The sequence below is a fragment of the Siniperca chuatsi genome, linkage group LG1, assembly GCF_020085105.1.
Source record: "Siniperca chuatsi isolate FFG_IHB_CAS linkage group LG1, ASM2008510v1, whole genome shotgun sequence".
NCBI classification, from domain to species: Eukaryota; Metazoa; Chordata; class Actinopteri; order Centrarchiformes; family Sinipercidae; genus Siniperca; species Siniperca chuatsi.
Genome location: NC_058042.1, coordinates 22,839,967 through 22,865,824, shown reverse-complemented (window position 1 = coordinate 22,865,824; position 25,858 = coordinate 22,839,967). Strand labels below are relative to the sequence as shown.

At 39.8% G+C, this 25,858-nt stretch overlaps 3 protein-coding genes across 6 annotated transcripts; 1 reads left to right on the top strand and 2 right to left on the bottom strand.

Moving 5' to 3' along the window:
* Nucleotides 1–893: 893 nt before the first annotated feature.
* Nucleotides 894–11,422, bottom strand: slc7a9 (solute carrier family 7 member 9). 4 transcript variants are annotated; one of them, XM_044204627.1, is made up of 13 exons: nt 11,268–11,422; nt 10,067–10,189; nt 9,199–9,346; nt 6,730–6,972; nt 5,532–5,657; nt 5,297–5,396; nt 4,244–4,288; nt 3,908–4,031; nt 3,549–3,652; nt 3,158–3,254; nt 2,813–2,962; nt 1,999–2,173; nt 894–1,763 (listed from the first exon to the last, which is right to left on the bottom strand). In XM_044204627.1, the coding sequence occupies exons 2-13, from the start codon at nt 10,181–10,183 to the stop codon at nt 1,702–1,704; spliced, it is 1,491 nt and encodes a 496-aa protein (XP_044060562.1). In that variant the 5' UTR covers nt 10,184–10,189; nt 11,268–11,422; the 3' UTR covers nt 894–1,701. The 4 variants fall into 4 exon arrangements, with proteins under 4 accessions (XP_044060562.1, XP_044060571.1, XP_044060553.1 ...); XM_044204636.1 differs by having other exon boundaries at nt 10,067–10,192; nt 11,268–11,413; XM_044204618.1 differs by lacking the exon at nt 11,268–11,422 and having other exon boundaries at nt 10,067–10,201.
* A 1,787-nt stretch (nt 11,423–13,209) lies between these two features.
* Nucleotides 13,210–18,872, top strand: nudt19 (nudix (nucleoside diphosphate linked moiety X)-type motif 19). The gene is made up of 3 exons (XM_044200797.1): nt 13,210–15,075; nt 16,443–16,653; nt 17,164–18,872. The coding sequence occupies exons 1-3, from the start codon at nt 14,284–14,286 to the stop codon at nt 17,379–17,381; spliced, it is 1,221 nt and encodes a 406-aa protein (XP_044056732.1). The 5' UTR covers nt 13,210–14,283; the 3' UTR covers nt 17,382–18,872.
* Nucleotides 18,873–21,504: 2,632 nt separating this feature from the next.
* Nucleotides 21,505–25,179, bottom strand: si:ch73-167i17.6 (regulator of G-protein signaling 9-binding protein). The gene has a single exon (XM_044204548.1). It carries the CDS (start codon nt 24,402–24,404, stop codon nt 23,664–23,666), a length of 741 nt encoding a protein of 246 aa, XP_044060483.1. The 5' UTR covers nt 24,405–25,179; the 3' UTR covers nt 21,505–23,663.
* Between the last annotated feature and the right edge of the window lie 679 nt (nt 25,180–25,858).

The window sequence follows — 25,858 nt, the reverse complement described above, 5'->3', positions numbered from 1 at the left end:
CTTGCTTCAGGCATAGCCCTCAAATCCATGAATTGATATGAATAGACCGCCAAGTTGACAAAAAAAATACAGATATCTCACGCTATTCTACCACTACTGTGGTAAATATGAGTTTGGTGAAGTTCATAATGTTCGATTTTTGTTTAGACTATCAGAAGTAAAGTCAACTGCACAGTCTGCAATCCAAATGTAAACAAACTGCTTGCCCTTCTGCTAAAAAGCAAAAACAACAAAACAACCTGATATTATTCTGACATTGGCAGGTATTTTAATACATTGAGTTACACTGAACAACAACTAAATCTACATAATATTTTTGATGCTGTAAATGTCCTGTTTACATCAGTATTTGAATAAAACAGTCCTGTATTTTGAATTTCTAAAGTATGTATGTAAAAAAACATAAAAACAATTGATATGGTAAAAAAACTATGGATTGGATATGACAAAGATTTATCCCTTTCGAGTCTCTTCGCCCAGCTGCATTACATCATTTTCCAGTGCTTTGCTCTGTGACCTCATTGTGCCTCTGCAAGTTATGTTCATCTGAAAACACACTGATTGTCAGATAGTCTATTATATCCGACATATACTGCAAATTGTGATTCACAGTTGTTGCCTGAATTAGTGGTGCCATCAGATGCAATGGCATGATCTGAAATGTAATGAGTTGTTTGACATGTACCTTCATTAATGTGTGGTAAGTTACACAAAACCTTTCCACCTTTCTGGTCAAAAGCAAATACATCTCATTATATTTCATAATCACACATCACTAGCCACACTTGACTGTATTGTTTGTGAGTTTATACCCTGTGATAGACAGAATGCACACAGTTTCACAAAAGATACTTAGCTAAAGCAGCAGTCAGATCAGGAAGACACAGTAGGGATATATTTACTCAACAAGAATGACACATTTAATATCCACCTGCTAACACAATGCAACACTGTTCCAGTATATTCACGAGTAAGAGCATTATTAAATCATGTGCAAACATCATTAAAGAAACTCTGATGTAAAGAAACATGTTTCCACATCTTGTTGCATGATCTGCAGAGCCTTCATGTTGTCTCCGCAATGCTTTTAAAATGTTTACCATTTCCCTTCGTTCAAGTGCAGATCCATGCATATAAAAATCCTTTCGTAGACCTATATCACGTGGTCTTTGGCCCAGTAAAAAACGTTATTGCATTAATTACATGAAGAAATGTTTAACATGATTAGTTAATGTTTAATGTTTCATATAAGTGCTGGTTATATTTATTCAAAAAAAGTTGCGTATCTCAAAGTAGAATCCTATCTAACATCCTTCAGTTGTAGCTTAACTATCATCACAGGAAGGTTTTCATAAGTGATTTATTTCTTCATGTAAGGAAAGACATCATGAGAAAATGGTCAGTCCAGCTCTTCTACACCTTTATTTTAAATATCTAACTATGTATTAATCACATTTTAATTACAGCAGAGGTATTCCTGTAGGTAGGTAACACTCTAGAAACACAAATCCTCTTTTTTCATCCCTAAACCCAAATGTCAAATTATTTCCTCTTACCCTTGTACACAGGTTCATGAACTTTTACTTTCGTCATGCAGCTATTCAACAGAGGTGAGCTCTGATGTTTGGCTCTTACCCACTCTGGGCACCAAATTTCACAACAGGCAGCAGAAGTTGACCTGGTTGTCAGTGCTGTCCCTTTTCATTCAGTTTTCTCAGGAGGAACTACTTCCATCAGTAGCTGGAGATGCATGGTGATGGGCCCTACAGCGGAATGGAGATCAAAGGTCACATCAACACTATTCAAGTGGGTTCACCATGATGTCCGCACAACGTGACACTGTATTTCATGTGTTTTATACGTTTTCTACCTTTTGAGAACATTATGTCCCATTCTACTGTATACTGATGGTCAAGAACCAATGGAAATATTTCAATAACTTGAATTTTGAGAGAAACTCAGCTCCTGAATTTCAGGAAAAATTAAGAGTAAACGTACTCATGAGTTTGCGTGCCCAGTCGACCTTCCGGTGGATGAAAGGGTAGTAGAGGAGAAGTCCACTGAAGATGAAGACAGTACAGTAGAGGTACTCCAGGTCTGGCTTATCAATGATGGGAGCCAGGACTAAGTAGCAGGACACCAGGACCATTAGGCCTGGTATGACAATCGGTACCTTTGAGTACCAAATCACACAATTAAACCTTTGAGTACCAAATCACATAATTATACAAGGTCCGCTGTTTAGTATTTACTTGCACTTATGCCCTGTGATCACGACCCCAACTGAATTCCCCTAAAAAGTATGCAATATTATTTAGTTGCAGCAGGGTTAAGTTATACTTCAAATGGGCACTTTCACAATTTCTGCAACTGCAAATTAATAAAACATTGGCCTACTGAGAGTCAAAAATCAACTTGACTGTATTTTATTTACAACCAATAAAAACCAAAGTGAAAAATAAGATCTACTGCATAGGGGTGAGACAAAAAAGACAAAAATGTTTGCAAAAGCTTGGTCAAACTTTCAGAAAGTAAGTCTATATTTGGGTTTCTAATAAGAAATGTTGATCCAGTCACACATGTCCAGTTGACAGTTTTGATGTTGTCTAGATTCATCACTTCAGTAAATATTATATTCACTGTGTCGCTACCTGATCAGTTAACTTTCTCCGTCATTTTTACTGTAGTTTGAATGTGTGTAAAGATACGGATTGCAGTTTCAAGTTAACAAAGCATCAGAATGCATAAAACTGTAACACTATAAAAGCTGCATCCAAAAAAACTCCTCGAAAAACTCCTCGATCAGCCTCACCTTTACTGGTCTATGGAGCTCCTTCCTGGTGAAACGCATGACTATGAGAGCCAGCGCTGTCAGACCATAAAACACCCACTGAGCAAAGCTGAAGTAGTTAATGAGGGTGTTGATGTCTGCTGGGATAATGTAGAAAATAGCCAAAACACCCTAAAACAGAGAGAAACCGAACAGTGAACCGAACAGTTTATTTAAAAGGAAACAACACAGTGGATAGATCATTTATCTGCGCTTGTAACGCACAGTGAACGACTATGCAAAGGTTTAAACGTTAAAAAATCAGATGATCGTGTAAGACCAAATTGAAAAGTATACAAGGGAACTCATTAAATATGCAGGACTCACATTGAATATGAGAGCAGGGGATGGAGTGTAGCGCTTCAGACTAATATAGGATAAGATTTTCACCATGTGACCCTCTCTACCGGATACGTAGGCCAGTCTGTGAGAAGAGAAAGACAGAAATGTGTTTTGTGTTGCTGAGTATTCTTGTTGTACTGTACTTTCTTGAGTTTTTTTTTTCTATTTCTATCTCGTTCCTCTTGGCTGTCAAAGTCTTTTCCACCTCTAAAGCACATCAGTATTCTCACTTTCACTTTCAAATTTTGTTTATTTGTGCTTTTTTTCTTATAGAAACAAACATGCACACCACGCAGTTTTACACATACAGGCAGGATTTTTTTTTTATTATTTAGCTTCTGTATTTCATATATAACGTGACAGTTGTCTCTTTTACCTGCCAGCAGTGAAGCAGCTTCCATTGGCAGAGCCGAACGTAGAGCAGACAACAAAGAGAGGAACAATCCAAGACAGAGGGTAAAGGACTCTGTCTCCAAAAGTCTAAGGAGGCACAAACAAATCCTTCAGAAAAGACAAGGGAGCAGAGTAAATGAATACTGAGCTGTAACTGAGATTTAATCTAAAATTCTCTGGAATAAACAAAAAATGTACACATACTGTGACTGGCTCCTGTTCTCATTACTCTATATTCATTTTTAATTTAACACCACACTGACAAGTCATTACCAGCTAATTTAATAAAACTCCATGGCTTTCAACTTCTCCAATACCATGGCAACCTTCTATGCTTCTTACCACAGCAACAGCTGGAGACAACAGCAGTTCAGTGGTCGTCATAACAGTGAAGTAAGCAACGTTGACCAACACATAGCACACAGATACTAAAGGGATCCCGATGAGGATGGCCAGGGGCAGGTTCCTGAGATTAATGACAAATAAACATTTGAACAGAATATATGCTCTGCTTCATAAATCTGATACAAATGATCTGTTCAAAGACTTGAAAAGCACAGTTCTCTTGTTTGTTCAATGTACCTGTATGAACTCATGTGCACGTAAAGGGTGTGCAGCCTACCTTGTCAGACATGCTGCTCTGACTTTGTATGATGACTTCTTAAAAATGTGTCTTACCTGAATGGGTCTTTCAGCTCTTCTGTAATGAAATTCAGTTGATTCCTAAGAAAACAAGGGAATTAGAAATCAAGGAACATGTGTCCTCTCTAAAGGTAAGCATACTGCCATAAAACAAGAAACACAAACAATCTTTAATCACAGGCATTTGTCCTTTAAATAATCTAAAAGCTTGATCACTCTCCTCTACAGAGCACCACACTGAAATCTTCATGGACTTGTGCGGCCACCCAGACAGGCCTAGTTTTTCCTGCAGTGCTATGTAGGGGATCACTGTAACCCCCTCCCCTCAGCATCTTCAGTGTCAGTGACGTGGCATTTCAGTATTCTATGTGGTATTTCAATCTCTTTGCCCTCTAATTGGCCTTATTGGTACAAAGGGTTATGGCCTGACACTTGTACCCCCTGCTGTGATCCCAACATGACATGAAAATGAAAGTGTATCGGCCACATGAGGCCACCTTTCCAGAGGTCCCTTCAGAAAAAGTGACTGGAAGGGAGAATGTGCCCCTCCAAATTGTCCTTACACATTGCAAAGAAAGGAACCTCAGTCAGGCAAGAATGCTCTGCCACACACTCCTGTGCCAGGAGGAAATGGAGGGAGGCCAGCTAAAAACTCCCAGCAGGTCACAGCACAGGAGACACAAGCATTGTTGTGGAAACCCCAGTGTTACAACGACAACCCAAAATTGTCCATAACTGCCACACTCTGTGGCAGTCTACACACATAAAAAAACCCTGCATGCATCTATTATACACAAGCCCTGAGGGAACAACTGGGGGAGTTGCTGGTGCTCACTATGCCCCACTGCACTGCCATGTTTCTGCACTCAAACAACATGGTACCTAGTCTAACGAATCAGGCTCAAGAGTAGCTGAAAGACTGAGTAGAGTCACAGTGCTCCTTATAAACAGTCAGCACACCAGGAAAAGGCTCATCCTATCAGCTGAAAAAGTACACGTCAATGCGTTGCTTTATAGAGGAGCGTGATCAATCCTACAGTATACATCCTGCGAAAGGGCAAAGTGAAGTGAAGTATAAGTAAGTATTACCATCCATCATAAGCCCAAAGCCCATTATAAAATGCAAGTCCAATTGCTCCAACAGACGATGATGCGCCATCAAATGCATATGACAAAGTCTCAGTTTTTCCTGGACACAAATACACAACAATACATAAATAAATATTATTGCTATTATTAAAGGTGTAATCAAAAGACAAAACATTTTAAAGTAGAGTTGTATATTAAAGTTTATTAAAGACATTGATAGTGCAAGCAGACCCACCTTGTGCCAGCATAACGATGCCAGCTCCCACTATGACAAGAATGATGAAAAGTTTGGCTGCAGTGAAGAAGTTCTGCACGTAGCTTGCCAGTTTGACACTCAAACAATTGACGGTGACGATCAAGACTGAGAAGACACAAGAAATTTAACAATATACAGTACAACATTCTTACATTTTAAATGAATTGTGTCTCTCAAAGAAGAGAAAGAGAAGAGAAAGAAGAGACATGTCCCTTCCGCTTTGACATACATTTGAATAGTTTTATAATAATTCACAGTTGTTTTTCCTTTGTCTTGTTGAACTGTTGTAATAATGTACATAATCAGTTATCATAGCATAACTAGTCCAAGTCATCAGTGAACAAAGTTGCCACTTATTTCCCTAAGTCCTCAGACAAGCTGATTACAAACTGCACTGAACTTACAGTATATCTTTCACCAGGTTAGTTCTCTTTCGTTTACTCTTAATAGATAATTTTTCTTCACATCTACACATTGCAAGTCAATTTTTAGCCAATAGTTTTGGCGGGTAAACTTATTTAAACCTACATTAACTGGAAACAAGCTGTAAACACAACATTGACATATTATCACATTAACTTGTTCAGTTTTGGTCTCTACCAACTCCTGAGAGAAATATCTATCTCTTTAGCTGCTAAATGTTCACCAGCTAGTCACTAACTTTGTCTGTCTGCTGTTTGGTGCTGAGTAGGTAGTGTACAGTGGGTTTATCAGAGCCTTTTGCTGAAAACAGCTTCCTGCTGCAGCTGAAAATGGTGCAGTTAAGTTACAGGCCGTAAAACCAAAACAATGAGCTGAAATTTGCTAAAATGTCGTGGAACCGCAGAGACAGTTGATAATTCTCTCCGGGTTTATCACTATGAATGACTAATTTCATGTTACCTGTAGTCATTTGATCCATTATTAATATGAAAACACTAATTATAGCAGCTTTAAATGGTGTATTAACCGGCTTTAAAGCCTTGTATCCTGGTTACTTAACTACTTACTTTTCAGAACAATACAGTCCTAGCCACAGCCATAGTTATTTTTTACTACTGTATACTTACAACAGTCTCAGAACAAACAGTATCTGTTAACCAGATGATTCTAGGTTCTACAATGGCTACTAATATAGACCCTTTGTGGAATTTACTGCTTTTAACCATGAACTCACAAGGATTAAAGTAAAACTTACATATAGCTGCTGCTGACAGACACTTGGTAACAACAAGAGGAGGGGTACAGCCAGGGTAGAAAGGAGTGGCGGCATATTCTGCAAAGCTCAGTGTGATGATGGCAAAGGAGGAGGGCTTCAGCACCATGACAGTGGTCCAGGAGTAAAGATAGGCTACAAGGGAGCCAAAAGCCTCCATTAAATACGAATACTCTCCTCCTGATTTGGTGATCATGGTGCCAAGCTCAGCATAGCACAGTGCTCCTGTGTAGCCACACATACAAATACATACACGGAGACAGAGAGAAGAGGAGGGATGTAAAACAAACTCATGGGGGACTTTTATAATTGCTTCTGGTAGAAAATACAAGGAAGGTTCATAACTTTCTCCTACTTTCTCCATAAAGTATAAAAGCTAAAATAAGTTTAAGTGGATTTAGAGGTTGATAAGTATGTACGGTATATTACAATGCAATAATATCAGTAATAAGTAATAGTGCAATAATGAGTACTGTCAAGTTAAGTGTAGCTTATTTAGATGATTATAAGACGGTGGATATTACACAGCAGTAATGGAAGTATGAATAAATATCAATAAATAGGGAATTTTAAACTGAAAACAGAGTATATTGCACCGGAGTATTAAACAGAGAATATTGCACAATTATTTCAAGTATTGCAGTGACGTTAATGATCCAATGTCCAGTTTAGTGACTTGGGGGCATATAGACTGACACTTAGAGGATCAGATCCAGTGTTTTAGCTGGAATTTGTGGTCACATGTGGCAAGACTCTAACGACCTGAAAAATATGGTGAAATAAAATTACTTTTATTGAATGCGCTGCTGTTTGTGAAACTTGCAAACCAACCCTTTGTTCTGCAGATAAACATTAACATTTACCACCTTCACACACAAGACAAAGTTCTGTGTATTTAAATTCTATGAAATGTAACACACTAACCCAGAATTTTGAACAAAGAGCAGCTTGGCTATGTGGAAATCTTGAAAAAGAGGGCCATACATGAGTATTAATCGGAATCAGAAATACTTTATTGATCCCAGAGGGGAAACTCTTTTGTTACAGCAGCTCACTATTACGTCAGTGCACACAGGAATCGAAGTACTAAGCAAAAAAAATATAATACACTATAATACAGGTCAGAAAATAAATTAAGTACCAAGTGCGTATAAGCATAAAATAAAATAAGTGTGAAGTACAGAGTGGGTTTACCGGTTGATGATAATAATACGGTATAAAGTAATAGTGCATGAACTGCCAAGTTAAGTGTAGCTTATTTATAATGAGACGGAGGATATTGCACAGCAGTAATAATAATAGTAATAGAGGTATGAATAAATATCAATATCAATAAATAGGGAATTTTAGTAAGTAAGTTGTAGTTAGATTTAGAATCAAGTTTTACCTATAAAATGCAATGTATGCTTTTGCTTTAGAATCAAGTAAATTACAAAAGCAGTATCTTACAGAGTAATCTCATCTAGAGTCCAGTTTAGTCCACCAGCAACCCCCTTGGAAAGATTCTGAATGAACCAGTAGAGACTGACGATGTGGTTGAAAAAGTCTATCCACATCTCACGTGAATGACCTTGGATACCATGGTGATCCAGATATGCTGCTGCTTGTTACTGCACGGCACAACAGTGTGTCTGCATTTCATTGGCTTCTCCAGGGTCAGGCTTAATCAGTTGTGAACTTTTTTGTTGCACAAGAAACATGCCAGAAGTCAAGAGCCACCAGCTTATTCACAGACACTAACAGAGAGTACTGAAGGTCCTCTTTGCTCTCCTGGCATTTTTGATTAAACCACAAGGTGATTGTGTCAAGATTTGCCCTTTCAGACCTTCTGAAGGTCTGATTGCTGATTTAGATCAAACGTGTGTTGTTTAATGTGTGATGTGATCCAGGGACTTTTAAAATGTGTAATGGGTTGGCTTCAACAACCAGTAAAAACACTCATTATGTTTGGGGTCTTCCACACTAGAAAATGATGTTCCTGGCTTAACAGTATATGGGCAAGTTTGTGATGAATGATCTTTAATAGCTAACTGGGCCTTTAAAAGACCAAGAAGCGATGGTGTTTATAGTCATATATTCATGCTGCTCCATGCTACTTGGAAACACCAAGAGCTCAAATTCCTGAAGTTTTACCCAACCTGAGGATCCTTCACGAAAGGTGTTTCTTAGGTTTTGTCCACCATCTTTTAAATAAAAATGGTTGGAAAGAATATTTGACCACTAATAACAACACCACTGGCCTCAAAGATTACAAAAATTAATGTGTATTACATCATAAGATCCGTTGTTATTTTTTTGTCTATGTTACAGCATGTTCTCTAAGTAGTGTATTACGTAAAGTGCTCTGTGAATCTCTGAGCCAGTCTCTATACAGAGACAGACATCAAAATAGAGAGATAGACATCTCTGATGCTGATTAAAGTGATGTTTTGGCTCGAATGCCATTCTCACCCAGCGTGGCTAACACGCCACAGGCAGCCCAGATGAGGAGGCAGGGTCCCACAGCTCCAGAGTACAGCAGAACAGCCTTAGGAGAAATGAAGATGCCCGAGCCAATCATTGTCCCCACAATCAGACAGATGCCACTTAACAGACCAACCTGAGCACACATAGGAAGAAGAAAGAAATGATAGAGGTGTTACGTCAATGCTCACATTTGAACTTTCTTGAATGCTTCAGTTAAATTCAGCCAGAAATTGGTGAACATCACCTGCAAAATGTAAGCCTGTTAGCATTGCCATTGGGAGCATATTGACATTAGCATTTAGCTCAAAGCACCACTGTGCACAAGTCCGGCCTTAAAGAGCCGCGAATATGGCTGTCTTGTTTTATCTGAGCACACAAAAACCTAATGAATTAATGTGGAATGGATGCTTGGGAGGAATCCAAATTCATCCCCCACAAGCATCACAAACATGTTATAAACTTAATCATGACAGACTTGTTTTTTTTCCATCTAAACTAACCACTTATGTCACCTTAAATACTTCTTTTGTAGAGCAAGGGGAAATTAGGTAGTGCTAATTATTAATTGTTTAGAAAAATTGTCATAATAATCCTAATTTATCCAGTGAAACCCTTTCAGTCTCCCTAAATTCACTTTAGGGCTTAGGGAGCTTAGGGGGCCTGGACAGCACCACTGAGTGGATCGTTGTGGAGTTAATAAGTAGAGACGGTTGTTGTGGTACCGCCTGGTACTCAGTTCCAGTCCCCATTAGTGCAAAAAGGTACAGATGGTGGGATTCTACGGTGTGAACATCTAATGAGACTTATTCTCATGAACACACAAACTCTGGCAAACAGACACACACACACTCACATCTTTTTGAAGCACAGTAGCCTTCACAGGCTGCTTGTCTGTAGTCTGACATTCCATGCTGTGGCCGGTGGAGCCGTTTTGCGACTCCTTCCTCTTCCTGATGCTGCCTTCATCCATTTCACTCTGCTGGCGCATGAGAAAACACAAATGCATGCACGCATTTTTCACCAGTTACATTCACTTTTACAAGACAAGTTGCATTGGTTAATTTTGCATAGTTATCTAATTGGACACGGTACACAAGGTATGATAAGGTTTACAGGGAAACATTCCTCTCATCTAGCTAAACAATGAGGCTCACACAAGCAAAACAACCCAGTGAAAATCCACCCAAAACCAAACGTATTTACATTGTTAATCCTGTGATTTTACAGATGGTATTACTGTAAAAGGCACTGATCCGGATCTGCTGCACAGATTCTGACTTTGAGTTTGCAGTGTTTCTTTAGGTTTTTAGTGAACTATTTCACTGTGGCACAGTGGTCCTGAGACACAAATCTTCTGAAACCCCAAGTGAGCTCTTACAACACACACACCGGATCAGCTCATGAAAGGGTTGACAGGTTTACTCTTTTAGAGAGACTTCATCTACTGAAACGTCTTTATTCTGGTTTAGGGTGAATTTTCAAACTTCAGTACAAGTACCATGGGGCTTTTTTTTAGTTGTGTGAGATCTCAGTCAGTCTGAGTAAATGTCAAGAATTTTCTGTGGTATCAAAAATATGCAGACGGAGTGTCTGAAAACAGCAATGATCAGCTCTAAATGTAATAATGTATTTTTCCACGCCACTCTGTAGTCATTTTATCCAATCAAATGGCTTACTTAGACTTACATATGCATATGCATTTCTCCTTCACACCCCTGTTCTTGTTCTGGGACAAACTGTAAATACATCTGTACTGTAAACCTTTGTTTACAGGCGAGATTCCAAGTAATCTTAGTTAAACTATATGACTTAACACAATTGTGGGTGAGACAAACATTAAGAAAGAGAAGGGTAATGCCCCCACTCAGTCCATTTGATAATGTTTAACTCTAAAGTGTTAATGCCCAACAAACATGTCGACTTTGTACATTAAATATAATGAAAGACAGAATGTCTTGAATGTAAGGAAAATCTTTAAATTTAAATTTGTTACTACTTGATACATGATAATCAATAAATAAATAGATAAATATTATAACAAATTTTTCACTTACATATGATTTGGAGAAAAACCTCCTCAGTGATGCTAATGAACCTTGAAAGTAGATATTTTCAAGCCCAGGTACAATGAGATGATACAGAGCTAAGTTAAATGAGGGAAAGCAGGAATGCCTGATGCAGATGAAAACCTGAGGCTCCCTGTGACCGAGCACACTCCTCCAGTGGGAGGTTCCCAGATCTGATTGGACATCCTGGATAGCCCTGGATGAAAGGGAGGTGGGTAAAGGCAAGGAAGCAGAGTGCACCCAAGATTGTTTCTGGGTTAATGAAATCCATTGATCAGAGGTCAAAGAGGATGTGTCTACTTGCTTGTAAAAGAAAAAGGAATATCTTGGTTTTTTAGATTAGATTTAGATTTTTTTAGAGTGTTTTGAACTACAGAACATTGGTATTTCCTTTATTTTTTTAGATAATATGCATATAATTTTAACAAAATATAAAATATACATTGTCTGACTGAAACAGTAATTGAGAGTAAGAACAAAGTAAGAATATGTCTGCGGCATTGTAACTGGTATCATGCCAAGTTAGAGTAAGAGAAGCATGTGATAATGCCATTACACATTTTATTATTATTTTATTATTAACTGTGTTTTGAGACAAATTACTTCATCTGTTGATCAGGTAACGGTCCAGTGATCCTATGAAGATGCTACAAGGGCTCACAAAGTCAGCTGTCTGATCCAATATGAGACATTTCATCAGGGGGTTTTGTTTGTTTTTTTTACACTGTCGACTCTTTCAGGACAGTTTCAGTTTTCAACAGAAAACTTCCTCCTCTCTGAGCATACCTAGCCTGACCTCCTTCACAATGCCTCTTTGATGAGGACATATGAAACCCCTGCATGTGTGTTTGTGTGTTACATTCCCTTTCTACTCTGCCACTCCTTCTCCTCTCTTCTCTTCAAAGGTCTTCTCTCTGTCAGAGAACTTTATTACGCTGTAATGTTCTCCTTTCTGTCTATTTTCCGAGCAGACCTTTCTTGTTATCAGATTTTATTATACATATGTCTCCACTTCAGCATCAATTGTGTTGAAAAGTCAAACTTCTGTTTTGTTGACCCCCTGCGTATGCATGTGCGTAAGCTCCAGCTTAAGTTGCAGACTATTATATCCCTCAAAATGAGAAGGGATCGAGCTAAATATGAGAAGAATCTGTCCATATGGTCAAACAAAAAAGAAAGATGCGCACTATGTGCAGATCTGTGGATTGTTTTCTATAGCACATGTATGGCTTTTGAGCACAAACTGTGATGTATCTGCAAGGCATGCTTACTATTTAAAATCAACAGTAGTAATAACTTCAAAAATTCAGCCTTTGATGAATGTGCAGGGCGTAGTATGATATTGATAATATTAGATAGATAATACTCTCAGTGATAAACAGAAATGAGTAGAAGGTTTGCACAGTGCACGATTTATAATACTGTAAAAGTAAATATAAGTCAAACTGGAGCAAAATTTTCTGTTTTTTTTTTATTCTAACAGTTATGTTAGGATTCAATTTGTGTTTAACCCCAAAAATGACATCCTCAACAAAATTACAACAAAATTATACATACACGGATAGTCAAATGACAACAATCTAGAAGTTTCACTGTCCAATCCACTATTGATTTGTAACACTGACTTCCTCCGGTGGCTGCAGCTCTTGAGGGACTTGCTGAAAAACAAATGTTTTTATGAAGCCTGTAAGAGAATTTGAACAGTTGCCGCAGACACAGTTGCCGCAGACAGACAGCCTTGCTGCACATGGTAATCTGCTAACACAAGAACACATTGGCATATGAACTCAGTAACCCAAGAATTTCTGACCAGTAATAGAGTGCAAGTTTCAGGCACGTTCACTGGGGCTTAGGATCTGACTAAGTGCATTTACAGCAATAAATTCAGCCTTGGTGAGCCTGTGTACTTTCAGTGCTGCATATCAACTAACTGAGGAAGAAAATATTCCCTGAAAATGAGAAAATCATTCATGAGAAACACTGTATTTATTTACTTTGCATTGTGATATTCCAGTTTAACATATCCGTAGACAGCTGAGACTGTATAAAACGTATTCAGAACCTTTTTTAACATAGAGACTATTTTCCATCGTTCAAATGTCAAACATAAAAGCTGAACTGCCAGAAAGCAGAGAGATTTAGAGTTAAAACGTTCAAAATTTTAATCAGTTACAGCAACAGAGTTTGGAGCGGATTATACTGTGCAAAATGACAAACTTCAAATGATTTAAAGATATGAACATGGTAAAAAAAGTTTAATGATAAAGAATAAAAAAGGCATCGTGTTCATATTAATACATATTTTATTCAAAATATAGGTTATACTTGTATTATTGTAGCCCTGGTAAGTGAAAGGCCTTTACTTAATACCTTTGTAATTAACCCCACAGGCAATGGATAGGATAGGATAGATTGTAGACCAATTATTACATCCAAAGCAGTGTGGAGAGGAAATACATGATAAGCCTACTTTGACATAAAGTAGCACAAATATGCTGTTAAATGTAATGTCTTTTTAATTGCATTTGTTAATAAACCATGATAGAAAATTAGGTCTACGTTTTATCCAAACTGAGCGATGTTACAATGTAGTATAGTTAGTGGGCTGTGTCGGCAATTATATTTAATTACATTCAGATACGTTTTGGTACTTTGACAAGAAAAAAAATATAACCTGAAGCTCAGAAGTCTTATGGATCAATGTCAGTCACTCGATTAGATTCAAAATTTTGAGGGAAAAATAATAAAATGCTCCAGTTTCATGAAAAACACGGTGAAAGAACGAGAAGAATTAAATAAACTGAATATAAGCGCCATCTGCAGCGCTGCAGGTCATTCAGCCTGTAGGTGGCGATAGCAGCTCGTGGCAGATGTGCTCGTGTCCTTCCCGAATCACGTCACTTCCACCAAAACAAGTGTCCCGAGGCAGCTGGCTGAGCAACCAGGAACTGTAACTTTCAGAAGCATTGAATAGAAATTAAGAAAACTTGCTGGCAGTTTTAGGATGAACACCACTCTGAAGCACTGGAAGGAGGCGGCCACTCTTGTTTTAACCGCAGGCAAGAGGCTCGACGCGGACACTTTATCGTCAAGGACACCGCTGACAGCCGCTGCAGGTTCACCGCTGGACAGCAGCCATGGACGGTCACACCTGCCGCACAAGTCCTGCTTTGATTACGACGTTTTACTGCTTAAACGAAGCAGTAAAAGTGGATTCATGCCCAACGCCTATGTGTTTCCCGGCGGTATGGTGGACTCTTCGGACTTTTCCAGTGAATGGCTGGACATTTTCAAATCTTTCCGAAACTCGCCTAATTTTGGTTTGAGAAGTGTCAAACAGCCCGTGGAGACTAGACCTCCAATCTTCGCCACAGACCGATTGAAACTGGGCTCTCCTATCCCGGGGGAGGTCGCCTTCCGCATCTGCGCCTTGAGGGAGACGTTTGAGGAGTCTGGTGTGCTCCTAGTTGTGTCGAAACTGGAGGAGAAAAGTGTTTTAAAAAGCATAGAGGACAGGTGCGCCACTGATCTAGCGCTACATTACAAAGTAAACGAGCTGTGCAGTAGTGAACTCACCAGGTGGAGGGCTCTGGTAAACCAAAAGCCCTCCAACTTCATCAGGATGTGCAGAGAGTTGGAGGTGTTGCCCAACATCTGGGCTTTACATGAGTGGGGCAACTGGCTGACTCCCATAGGCAGATACGGTGTGACGAGGTTTGACACGATTTTCTTCATCTGCTGCCTGCAGGAGATCCCACACACACTTCAAGATGAAAAGGAAATAGTGCGCTTTCAGGTGATACATAAATCAAGTCAATTTATTGATAATACACATTAAACGTTAACCAAAGGGCCCTGCAGGGAAATTAATAATTTTATTCCAAAGAATAAAATAAATGGGTGAGTAAGTGTACAGACAAAAAAATTATGTAATCATTAAAGCTGAAACTATGTATTGATTAATCAGTCACAGAAAATGAATCACAACTATTCTGATGATCGATTAATTAGTTAAGTCATTTTTTCTAGCAAAAGTGCTCAACAGTCTTAGTTCCAGCCTCTCAATTGTGTGGATTTTCTGCTTTCTGGCTGTCTTCTGTGATAATAAACTGAATAGTAGAGTGAGACCCATAAATTGGCCAAGCAGATATAACGGCCAATATTAGCTTATTTCAGATATATCAGCATATGTGTTTATGTCGGCTAATAAGTAACAAGAAATGGCAGTGCAGAAATGCCACACCAGGTTTGCAGTCATTTAGAAACAGTATCTCCATTACATAGTCTCTCCACCAGAGAGCACTCACAAGTGGATTGTTTTTAAACTATAAAACATATTCAGTATGCATCCATCATAATTTAAAACATTTTTTGAAGGCATCTGTATCAAGATTGTTTGTTTATGTTATCTGTTTATGCTTTCAGGTGTTGGGCAGTTGGGCAAAACAAGCAATATGAAGTGGCATTTTTCTCAATTTTCTAACATTTTATAGACGAAACCTTGGATTGATTAATCAATAAAATAATTGGCTAATTAAATATAATTGTTAGTTAGTTGCAGTCCCTAGTAGTCACACAAATAATTGAGGAGACGTAAAGGCAGTTGTAAAAAACTGTTTTCTTTGTTTGGTTTTTTCACACAGGAGTTTAAAAATGGCGTAAGTTGAGTGAATTGAACCAAATGTGTTCTTGCTAAAGGTTATCAGCTGTCCCGTGCTAAGAGGACTTATAGCTAATGCTAGGGAATAATAGTTCAAAACATAATTCAGCAAGTCCTTGAAATGAAAACTAATAATAACAGCTTCCCAAATTACGTCATGATTCAAGTCTTGATTCATGATTATTAAACTATGATGAATTGTAATGTAATGATATGACTGATATGACCATTGCTGAAGCCCATCAAATGTCACACTCCTCTAATAGCCACTAGATCTTAGCTCCATAATAACTCAAGACTGTAGTTGGCAAGGTTATACTTTAGCTTACAGAAAACATTACATGACTGAATATTTGTGGCTCTGGCTGGTGTCTTCTCCATAACAACGGCTGATCAAGTTTATGAACACTGCAGTATTTAGTGCCATTTGATGTACCAAACTAAAAGAAAAAAAACACACACTTGTACAGTTATTAAACACTACCTCTCTGTGTGTGTTCCAGTGGTCCACACCGTCGGAGGTCCTGCAGAGCTACCAGGAACGGGAGTTGTGGATCGCCCCCCCACAGCTCTATGAGCTCAGCCGCATGTGCCGTGTCCCTTTGCTGAATGACCTCCACAACTTCTCCAGCCAGCGTGCCACAGAGGGCTGCGAACAGTGGCTGCCTGTTGTTGTCGTCCTAAAAGATAAACATTACGTATCACTGCTGCCAGGTGCTGATCGTCTCATCTAATCCACATCCAAACCAGCAGTGAAGCATGCCAAAGTGCATTAAGTGAATTATGTATTTAGTGCAGCTTTATAATGATGAATGAATGTGAAGTGATATTATATATTTTTGTTATTGTCAACAAGATCCACGAAAAGACCAAAACCAACAATGAATTTAATTGATCTTACTAACAAGTATTGTCTGTGTCGTTAAAGCCTGATATAGTTTATTCTTCTGTGCCATAGAGCTCAGGTTGAGGTAGTTTAGTAGTAGCGACTGGATCCTCACTGGTGCTACTGCTATTATTTAGCTGTCAGATGAGCATTCTTGCTGTCTTGTTGGAAGGATGCTGTTCAGTTGTTGTTACAGCTGATAGCACATCTGCTTCCCAGCCCTTTATCAGATACTGTTACCCACTTGTTTTCTAGCTTACAAGAATAATGTTAGTGATGAAACAGTAACATTAATGCTTATGATAGATTAACCATTTGTTTCTCTCCACTCTCTCCAGGTGACAAACTTTATCCATTGGACACTTCAGGAGAGGCTAAGGTGGATATAAGCACAGACCCTCAGCTGGAGAATCCTCAGGATGATTCTGGACTGAACCGCATTGTGATCTTAGATCCTTACACTGCAACTCTACAGGTCACCATTACACCCAAGTACAATCATCTGCTCCCTGTTGTAGGGAAAGCCTTCCCACATGACTCAAAAAGTCAGTATTGACTTTGACCCTACGTGCTGTACGAGCCCTACAACTGCTCTGTGCACATGTAATAAAACACGTTTTGGGGTTGTTTTTTTAATGAAAACATTACTTACATTAGTATTATTATTATTAGAACAGTACAGGTGTTACTAATAACACTAACAATGGCTCTGTTCTATTCATGTGTCACAGTAAAGCATCAGTCACACCACAAAGTGACATTCGCTCGTCCAGGAAAAACAGGTGGGGCTGGGAGCTTGGTGATGTAGTGACTACTCACAGGGCTAGTTGGTGAACTGCTGTAGCTGGCGAGCTAACCACTAGTCAGTCACAATAGCTCCTGGAGCTTCTCTATTTTCTCTCTACTTTCTCTCCACTGTTTACTTTCCCCTGGCATTTTGTTCACCATTGCACTCCATAAAGTTTTTGAAGAGGGAGCATAAAGCTCTCCACGTTTACGAGCTTGGTAACGGTCGGTTAGCAAACCTGTTAGCTTAGCTGGGTAGCTAACGGGACAATAAGTTCACACAGTTTGTTCAAAATATGTATTTGTACCATCCACTCCTGTCTCAAAACTGTCTGCAAACCATTTCTCTTTTGTAGAACAATTTTTCCTCTGTCAGGGGAGGTTAAATAAAGTGAATGATGCAACACAGTTAATAAGCTACGATAGCTTCCTCCATTTTGCGCTCTCCTGCTCTCCGTTCAAAGGTCAGCACTGCCCAGACCATAGTCATCTTGCTATATTGGTCAACGGAGCAAATTTCTTGTCAAAGTTCACCAAGGTTGAACTCTACATGGACCTTGCACGGATTAATTTCGCCTCTTCAAGCGGATCCTCTGATCGCAGCGATTCCATCAATTTTACCATTTTAAATCCTGGTGTGTCCAGGCCTTAAGCCATGACAGTAAGCCAGCCTGCACAATACCAGGACCCTGAAACTGAAGCAGCTAAATGGAATTCAGCCATCATGAATTTTTTGTGCTTTCCCTACTGTGATATGTCAAAATGTCTTCAGTGGAAAAGGCTTATTGTGTCCTTGTCAATGACAAGCCTAGATTTGTTTTGAGGGAATAGCTCTGGTCTGAACTTGACTATTAATAACTGTTAATAGTCAGGTAGTCATAGTAGTCGTAGTTTGCTAATTTATTTTTTTTTCCATTGGACTTTATGTCACAGTCATTGCCATCAGAGCTAGAGCAATCTGTCCCTCCACCAGCTTCCTCACTGTTTTTTGTTTTTTTGTGTAACAAATTAAATAATAAGTAATTGCTAATGGCCTTATTCTACACAGGCCTTCTAGGTGTTAAGAGGGTCATCAGACTTGAAGTGGTTCAGGCAGAATTAAGCTGCTGGGTTTTGTTTGATAAATGGAGCTTATTCCTTATAAAATAGGTTGATTACAACAAATATAACTGTTAAATCTGATTTTGTTATAATTGTTTTAATGTGTGGTGAAATATAAAGAATTAAGTTGTACGTGGAAATAAATACTGGCTGGACCTTGTTTTTGCATTTTAGTTTGCTCCACATGATAAAGAAAATAATTAAACATTTTATTTTGACCAAATTTAGCTTGTTACCATAGTAACAGACTGACTACCAAATATATCAAAGGGAGACAATACCTGCAGCTAATAGGTGATGTGTGTGTTTGTGAATGCGTGTGTGTGTGTTACACGGTGGTCCCTCCCAATAGGAGTGCATATGTCAGTGGTGGAGGTACTGCAGGGCTTCCACCCTTTCTCCTTTGGGTGTCTTCCCTGCTCACAGCGGTGTCCTTCATGGCAAATTGATAACTCATAAGAAATAATCTCTGTCATGTGTTGTACCCTGTGTCTGCCATTTATAAATTAATTTATTATTAAATGGATCAATGTATTCATTATTAATTTGATTGTTTTACTGAAACTGCTTTTAGGTGATTTTTGCTTATGATGGTTTGTGATGCACATGTGAGCACATAGTTAAAACAGGTAGAATAAGTCTAACGGGTGCTTGACAAATGTTCACATCTACTATCGCAATGCATGCTCCAAAAAGGCAATTTATATAAAATAACTGTGTAGATGCAGTCATAATATCTACACAACCATCACTCTGGCCCACTATAGTTTTTTAGTATCTGGGCCTCTTTCTGTTGTTTTTTAAATAATCTAGGCGGTGAAATGCACAGGAAACTTTTCAGTGTTGATCTTCAAGGGTTAAAATCATTAACATTTTTTACTATACATTTTATGCTATTTTAAAATGGCAAAATATATTTTTAAAACAAAATATAGAATATATATTTAAGGAGCACAATCTCTGGCCATAATTCCTCATCTTTTTGGCACAGAATCACCAAGTGCACTTTAGATGTGATGGGTGGGCTGCTGAGATGGGCAAAAATTAGCAGGAAGAGGCTGAATCAGGAAGAGCGTTGAATAAACAGCATCAAAAAGATAGAAATGTATGCAGAAAGAGAGAAGAGAAGGAAGGATCTGTATAGAGTGATTACATCTATTGATTTTCTCAACATCAAAAACAAAGATCTTTGTAGTATAATGTTGTTGCCTGATTTAGCCAGGAGAGGTACCCTTAAGACACTCTGACCTGATTGAAGCACTTGCTTCTAAAATGATGAGGCACACTAGAACAGGTCAGCATGGCTCAATCTGTCATCTTTTTGACACATTTCATCTGCCAGCGTGGGGGAGGATGCTGAGGATTTGTCCCCTGTTCAGCTCTGCCCTCCTCTGTCCTCACACCACATCTCCTTCTGCCTCAGAGTGCTGTGTGTGTAGGATGGTGGTGGCAGAAAGGGGGTGAGTCGAAATAACACTGCTCGACCTGCTGTGCTGTTTGCGGTGGAGAGTCCGTTGAGGGTTTCTATGGCAACCCAAAGCCTTGGAAACCCACCATCTTCGTCCAGATGAGGTGACAATGCAGTGGCCTGTCTCTGCCAAGTGTGTAGCCCGCCTCTCTGTGAACCAGTCTGCTTTAGTTTGTTTCCAAGCGACGGAGTGAAGCAAATAAATGACTGTCATGCATGGGTTCAAATAAAACGCCTCCAAACATCTGTAGAGAAAGTCGATTTACTCACCTGTAAAGGGTCAATTTTTATACCTAGATGCAAATACTCCAGAACTTTGATGCTGTGGCTATTTTGAGAAGCAGCCTGCATAACATATAATCATTTCAGCATGCTTAACACAGTCTCAAAGTTGCATCAAAGTAGACTTTTACATGAACGTTCCTCCTCCTATTGAAACATGAGGGACACATTTTAAAGTGCAGTGTTTCAGGAGGCTTTATCTCGTCCACTATTAAAATCCCCTCTCTTTCTTTCCCCATGTTTAATTAATCGCCTTTATATTTTTGGATCTCCGGATGACAATGTAAGTCTGCCGTGAATTTCGAGAGGTTCATGACTCACTGTTAGCAGAGCTTAGTGCCTCCGTGAAATGACAACAAGGATAAACAAGATGTCAGAAAGCCTACTATGAATCGGGAGTGAGCGTAGCATGCCACTGATTTTTTATGCATCACAGTCCTGCCTAAAACTGCTCTAGGCTCTGTGGCCTCAGTGCTTTTAGGAGTCAAGCTTTTATTTATTTATTTATTTTTACAATGTTCTATTAATGTTTCTCCACAGGTTTCTAACCTCAAGAGGCTGAGAAGACACAGGCAGCCTGGAATAAGACATAAAACACAATGGAAAACAGGAAAAGGCATTTAAGCGGTTACATTTAATATGCCAAATGATTTCATCTTAATCTGCAACTTGAATATTTGCCAGGTTTTGTTAATATAAGAAAAATTTTATTTTGTTGCATGCAATCCATTACTCCTCTCGAGAGTCAGGCCTTTGCTTAGAAGAGGAGGGTAGCTGTAATCAAATTTGATCCTTAGAGATGATTACATACTTCAACAGCCTGCGACTAAAGTCTTTATATGCCAGGGGTCTATTTACCGTATACAATTATCGGAGAACCTCCTCAAAAATGGGGGAGGTGATCACTAGAGTCAATTCAGAGCTTGTTTGATGTGCAAATGTTGATCTGCAAGCAATTACAACAGACATTTCATTAGAATTCACATTGAAGCAACAATTCAGCAAATGCATTTGTAAAATGATGATGACAAGTAAGAACTGCTGATGTTTTCCAGCAACTGTAGATGATAAAAGACATGGATTTATTCATCCTGACAGCACCACCAATAACAGAGAGACACCGAATCCTCACAGTAACATCTCAGCATTGATAACTAAACACTTCTCTTCAATAGTTGTTGTTAGTAGCACTTTCCACCCTTTTGATGCACTGCCTATATATCCTTTAAATCTCACTTTCACGTTTTTACCTGAGAAGATTTCTATGCAATATCTTTTCTATCTATATCTGCTTTTTACTTTAGCCAATATTCAATTCAATAATATACCATAAACTATATCTTTTACTATAAAATTGGATTTTTTAAATGTATTTAGACCCACAGAGATATTTAATTATACAATTATTTTGACTGCATATTTTAAATATTAGTATTTTTTCCCTATAATGTTATATGTATGTGTGAGCTTTACTGTCTGATTACTGTGAAAAAGGTTACAAAAGGTACTCAAAATGGCCACTAGGTGAAAAGGAAGGTAGGAGTGAAATAAAGTGAAACACAAAGTGAATCTGAGACAAAATGATCTGCCCACTGAAACTGCATCTTTTTGGTTAAACCTCTCTAAAACCCTAATACAGAAAGGAAGGATTATATAATTTCATATTCTTGTTAATTATTTCATAAAATCATTCAAGGTTTGCTAAGTTAAAGGGCAAATGCAGTCAGGCTCATGTTGTGTGAACAGTCTTTGGTCTTTGATAGCATCTGATTAAGATTTCCGACTTGAAACTATTTCTGAGTTGACCCCAAACTGTTCTGTATGAAATCTTTCAAAGCCCGCTCAGTTAATGCATGGCCGAGGACAACTGTCCCGCCTCCCAACCCTCACTTCACTAACAGCCACCCATGTGGAGGCTTTGGCTCTGACAGCCATCAGCTTTGAGTTCACCTATGCACCATTCCAGGAATAACTTCAAAGACTCTTACAACTAAAACCATTAGGGGGTTTAAGCATCTGTGTTAGTCTCCATTCCATTTTAAAACAAACACTATTTTAACCCCTAAGGTGGTTACGTCTAAGATAGTAATCCTCTGCTTAAAATACCTCTGTGTACATCTGATGTATGTATCTCAACCAAGAGAAATGTGACATTCAATTCATACATGGCCCTTGTGCAAAACCTGCATTGGCATTGCTTGTAAAATACCTGGGAGCTAGCACGTTTGCAAGTGTATTTCAAAATTTTATTATAATAAATATACTTATGTATGTACATTATCTGACAGAGCAGTCTGTATATACAAACCCTCTATTCACATGTTGTAATGTATACATTCAACACTGTTTGCAAGAAAAACCCTGAAAAGGAACATGAACAGGCTTACAGTGAACGGGTGCATTATTGAAAGACTGGACTGTCTCTCATGTCCCAAGGCTCTCATTAAGCACATTGTGATTTAATGCAATGAAGTAAGATGCAGGCCTACTACAATCTTGCTATACAGATTTTACGAAAGTATTAAAACTGTGCTAAGAGGAGTGTGAAACAAGTGCAGATTTGATCACACCCGACCTGTGTGATGTGGAGATCTTAACTGTAACACTGGCTCTATTAGTTTCCATACAACTTGACCCTACTTCTCTGACTAGATGGCTACCTGCTTGCTGGAACACATCGGACTTTTTCTGGATTGAAATCATAAACTGAAAGCATCAATCAGCAGAACATCGAGGGGAATACTGAACGGTAGGCTACATTTACGCTTGAGCTTTTCCACTAATCCACTTGGATTACGTGTTGTTTGTATCGTCCTGATGGCCAGACACTGTCACGTAATTTCATGACCCCACCCCACCCCACCCCCCTTCCAAAAATACACGACCCCTTGGCCCCTCAAAATACTTAACCTCAAATTGTGCCCGACGTCCATTCTCTCCGAATGACACAGACTGGCCTATATTGTTCTACATTTGTTATCTAGTGCAACTCCTCAACTCCACCGAATACATTCACAAGTCCGAGAAAGATTAATAACTTCGGGTGTCCGCAAATTTTTCAGCTCTTCAAAGCCCACAATTGAAAAAAAAAAAAAAAAAAAAAGCTCTTTCTCTCTCTTGTGGAGTTGCTGGCTCTGAAAACCACGGTGGCGCGCCCGTAGGCGGGGTGTCCCATCAGGGTGGGCTGTTGGTTAAGACAGTTCAGGACATATTGATGACCAAATATCCCAGAACCACAGCGACCGTAACGATGACAAAGAATACAAGCACGGCGCAGATGGACGCAAAGCCAGCATCCCTGTTGCCTCCTCCTTCTTCCTCTTTGGGCTCCTCTTCGCAGATGGAGATGACACCCACGGAGGAATTTCCTACACTCATGTTGGACTTGAGCTCCGCGCCTGCCTCCTGCTTCGCCTCCACGGCCCACGGCGCCACCTGCACCTTCATCTCCATCTCCTCCATCATCTGGCTCATCTGGGAGATCTCGGACTGCAGGTCCCTGAGGTCCGCCGTGTCGATGTTGCTGTCCGCGTCGTACTTCATGTTCTGCACGCTCATGGCCCGGGCCGCCACGGTAGTGGTGCTGCCGGTCATCCCCGTCTGGATGAGGTGTCTCGTCGGCACCTTGAGGGGGAAATCCTGCCCTATCTCCAGGGACCTTTTCATGTCCACCTCCAGGAGCTCCATGCTGCTCGAGAACAGCACCCATAGGCGCTCGTACTCGGCCCGGTCCTCTTTGCTGATGGTCTTGTCTTTGAGCAGAGAGGTCAGTTTAGTCCTGTTGGCCACGGCCAGCTCCTGGGCCTTTTTGCGGGTCCTCTTCAGCTCCTCTCGCAGGTTCTGCGAGTCCGAGGTGCTTCCCAGGGCGATGACCAAATGCCTGTAGCAAGCGGTCACTTTGTTCAAAGCGTCCAGCATTGTTTTGCACTCCTCTTTCCCCATGAGTGATTAAGCGAATGGTATATCTCCTCGCCAAAAAATATGAAATAATAATGAAAAGAAGCTCCAAAAGAAATGGCGAGCTGTTAGTGACGGTGCTTCCACTGCCACTGTCCTTAGTTTAGTTTCCACAGGAGCACACCCCCAGCTCTACAAATCCCCTCAACGCACTTGTCAGAGCAAATTCCTCTCTATCCATGCTCCTTCCTGTCTGCAAGCAGGGACAGAGAGAGCGGCTTAGAAATTAATGCATCTGTAAATGGCTTTAGGGCTACCTTTGCGCTTCCCCACTCGAGATCAAACAGCGCCGGAGCACCTCTGCTGCAGGGCGGATGCTGAATAGATGTAAAACAAACCAACCTCCGTTTTTGTGAGCTCCAGATTCAGCTACAGGTGTCAAAACATCCGCCTAACTGTGGAGACAACAAGGTGCCTTTTCTCGTCAGCAGCTTAAAATAAGTCCGTTTATGTTCAAAGATGACGCGCGGCTGGGAAAAATGGAGATCTTCACTGAGAGTTAAAAAGAGAGAAGGGCTTCAGAGCGTCCATAACAGGGAGCCAAACGAGCCATTGTGTTTTGGCTTGTTTACCTGCATTGGTGAGCCGACCACGTCTGCACACAATCGATGATGTTTAAATACCAGTAAGCGCCTTCTGCTGTCACATGTACGCACTAAACAGAGCCGTGCAGGCAGGGAAACAATGCAGCTGCGCTCCCATTGGTTTGGTCACATAGGCATCTGGTTTAAATGCACCCTGTCATTGGCTGCTCTGTCCTTAATGTGGGCAGGGCTGTGATATCGATCAGCAGGGGGATGTCAAATCACAAAAGCCCTAACCCTAACCTATCTGTCATCAGGACCCCAGCTGCATTTCCAGAGACAAGTGAAGCAATGGCTGACTGACAAGATATTCAGCATTATTGATCCTTGCATTCAAAAACAGTACTGTAAGAGCAAATGTGTACACCCTTTTCCTAGTGACACCAATCATTTGAACCACATTATACCTGCTTACTAAAGCTATATTACATTTTCAGTGAAGTAGAAAATGGATAATAACTGTCAGATGTGTGCATAAGTGACATCCCACATACTAATTTCCTCTCTACTTGTTTTGCATAGTTGCATGCCTTGTGGTCAATTAGACACACACCTGCCTGCATGCAGTTCATGATGCCAGTTGCTGCACACAGTATTGCTTGGATAATGTGTTGTTTACCTAGTTGGCTCCTGCTGCGTTGAGAGGTGAGAGGCAGATAAGGCTGGAGGCTTCTGCTTGGTTTGCTCTTTTTGCATTATTGAAGCGGATGGGGCCTAATGATCTGTTGACTGCAGCGTAACGCTAATGGACTGAAGCACAAGGAATGCCAGAGGAAATGAGGGAGAGGCTCATTGTTTGCTTTACATAAGATGACATCTGCTGTGGCATGGGGATTTATTTCTTCTATTCCATTT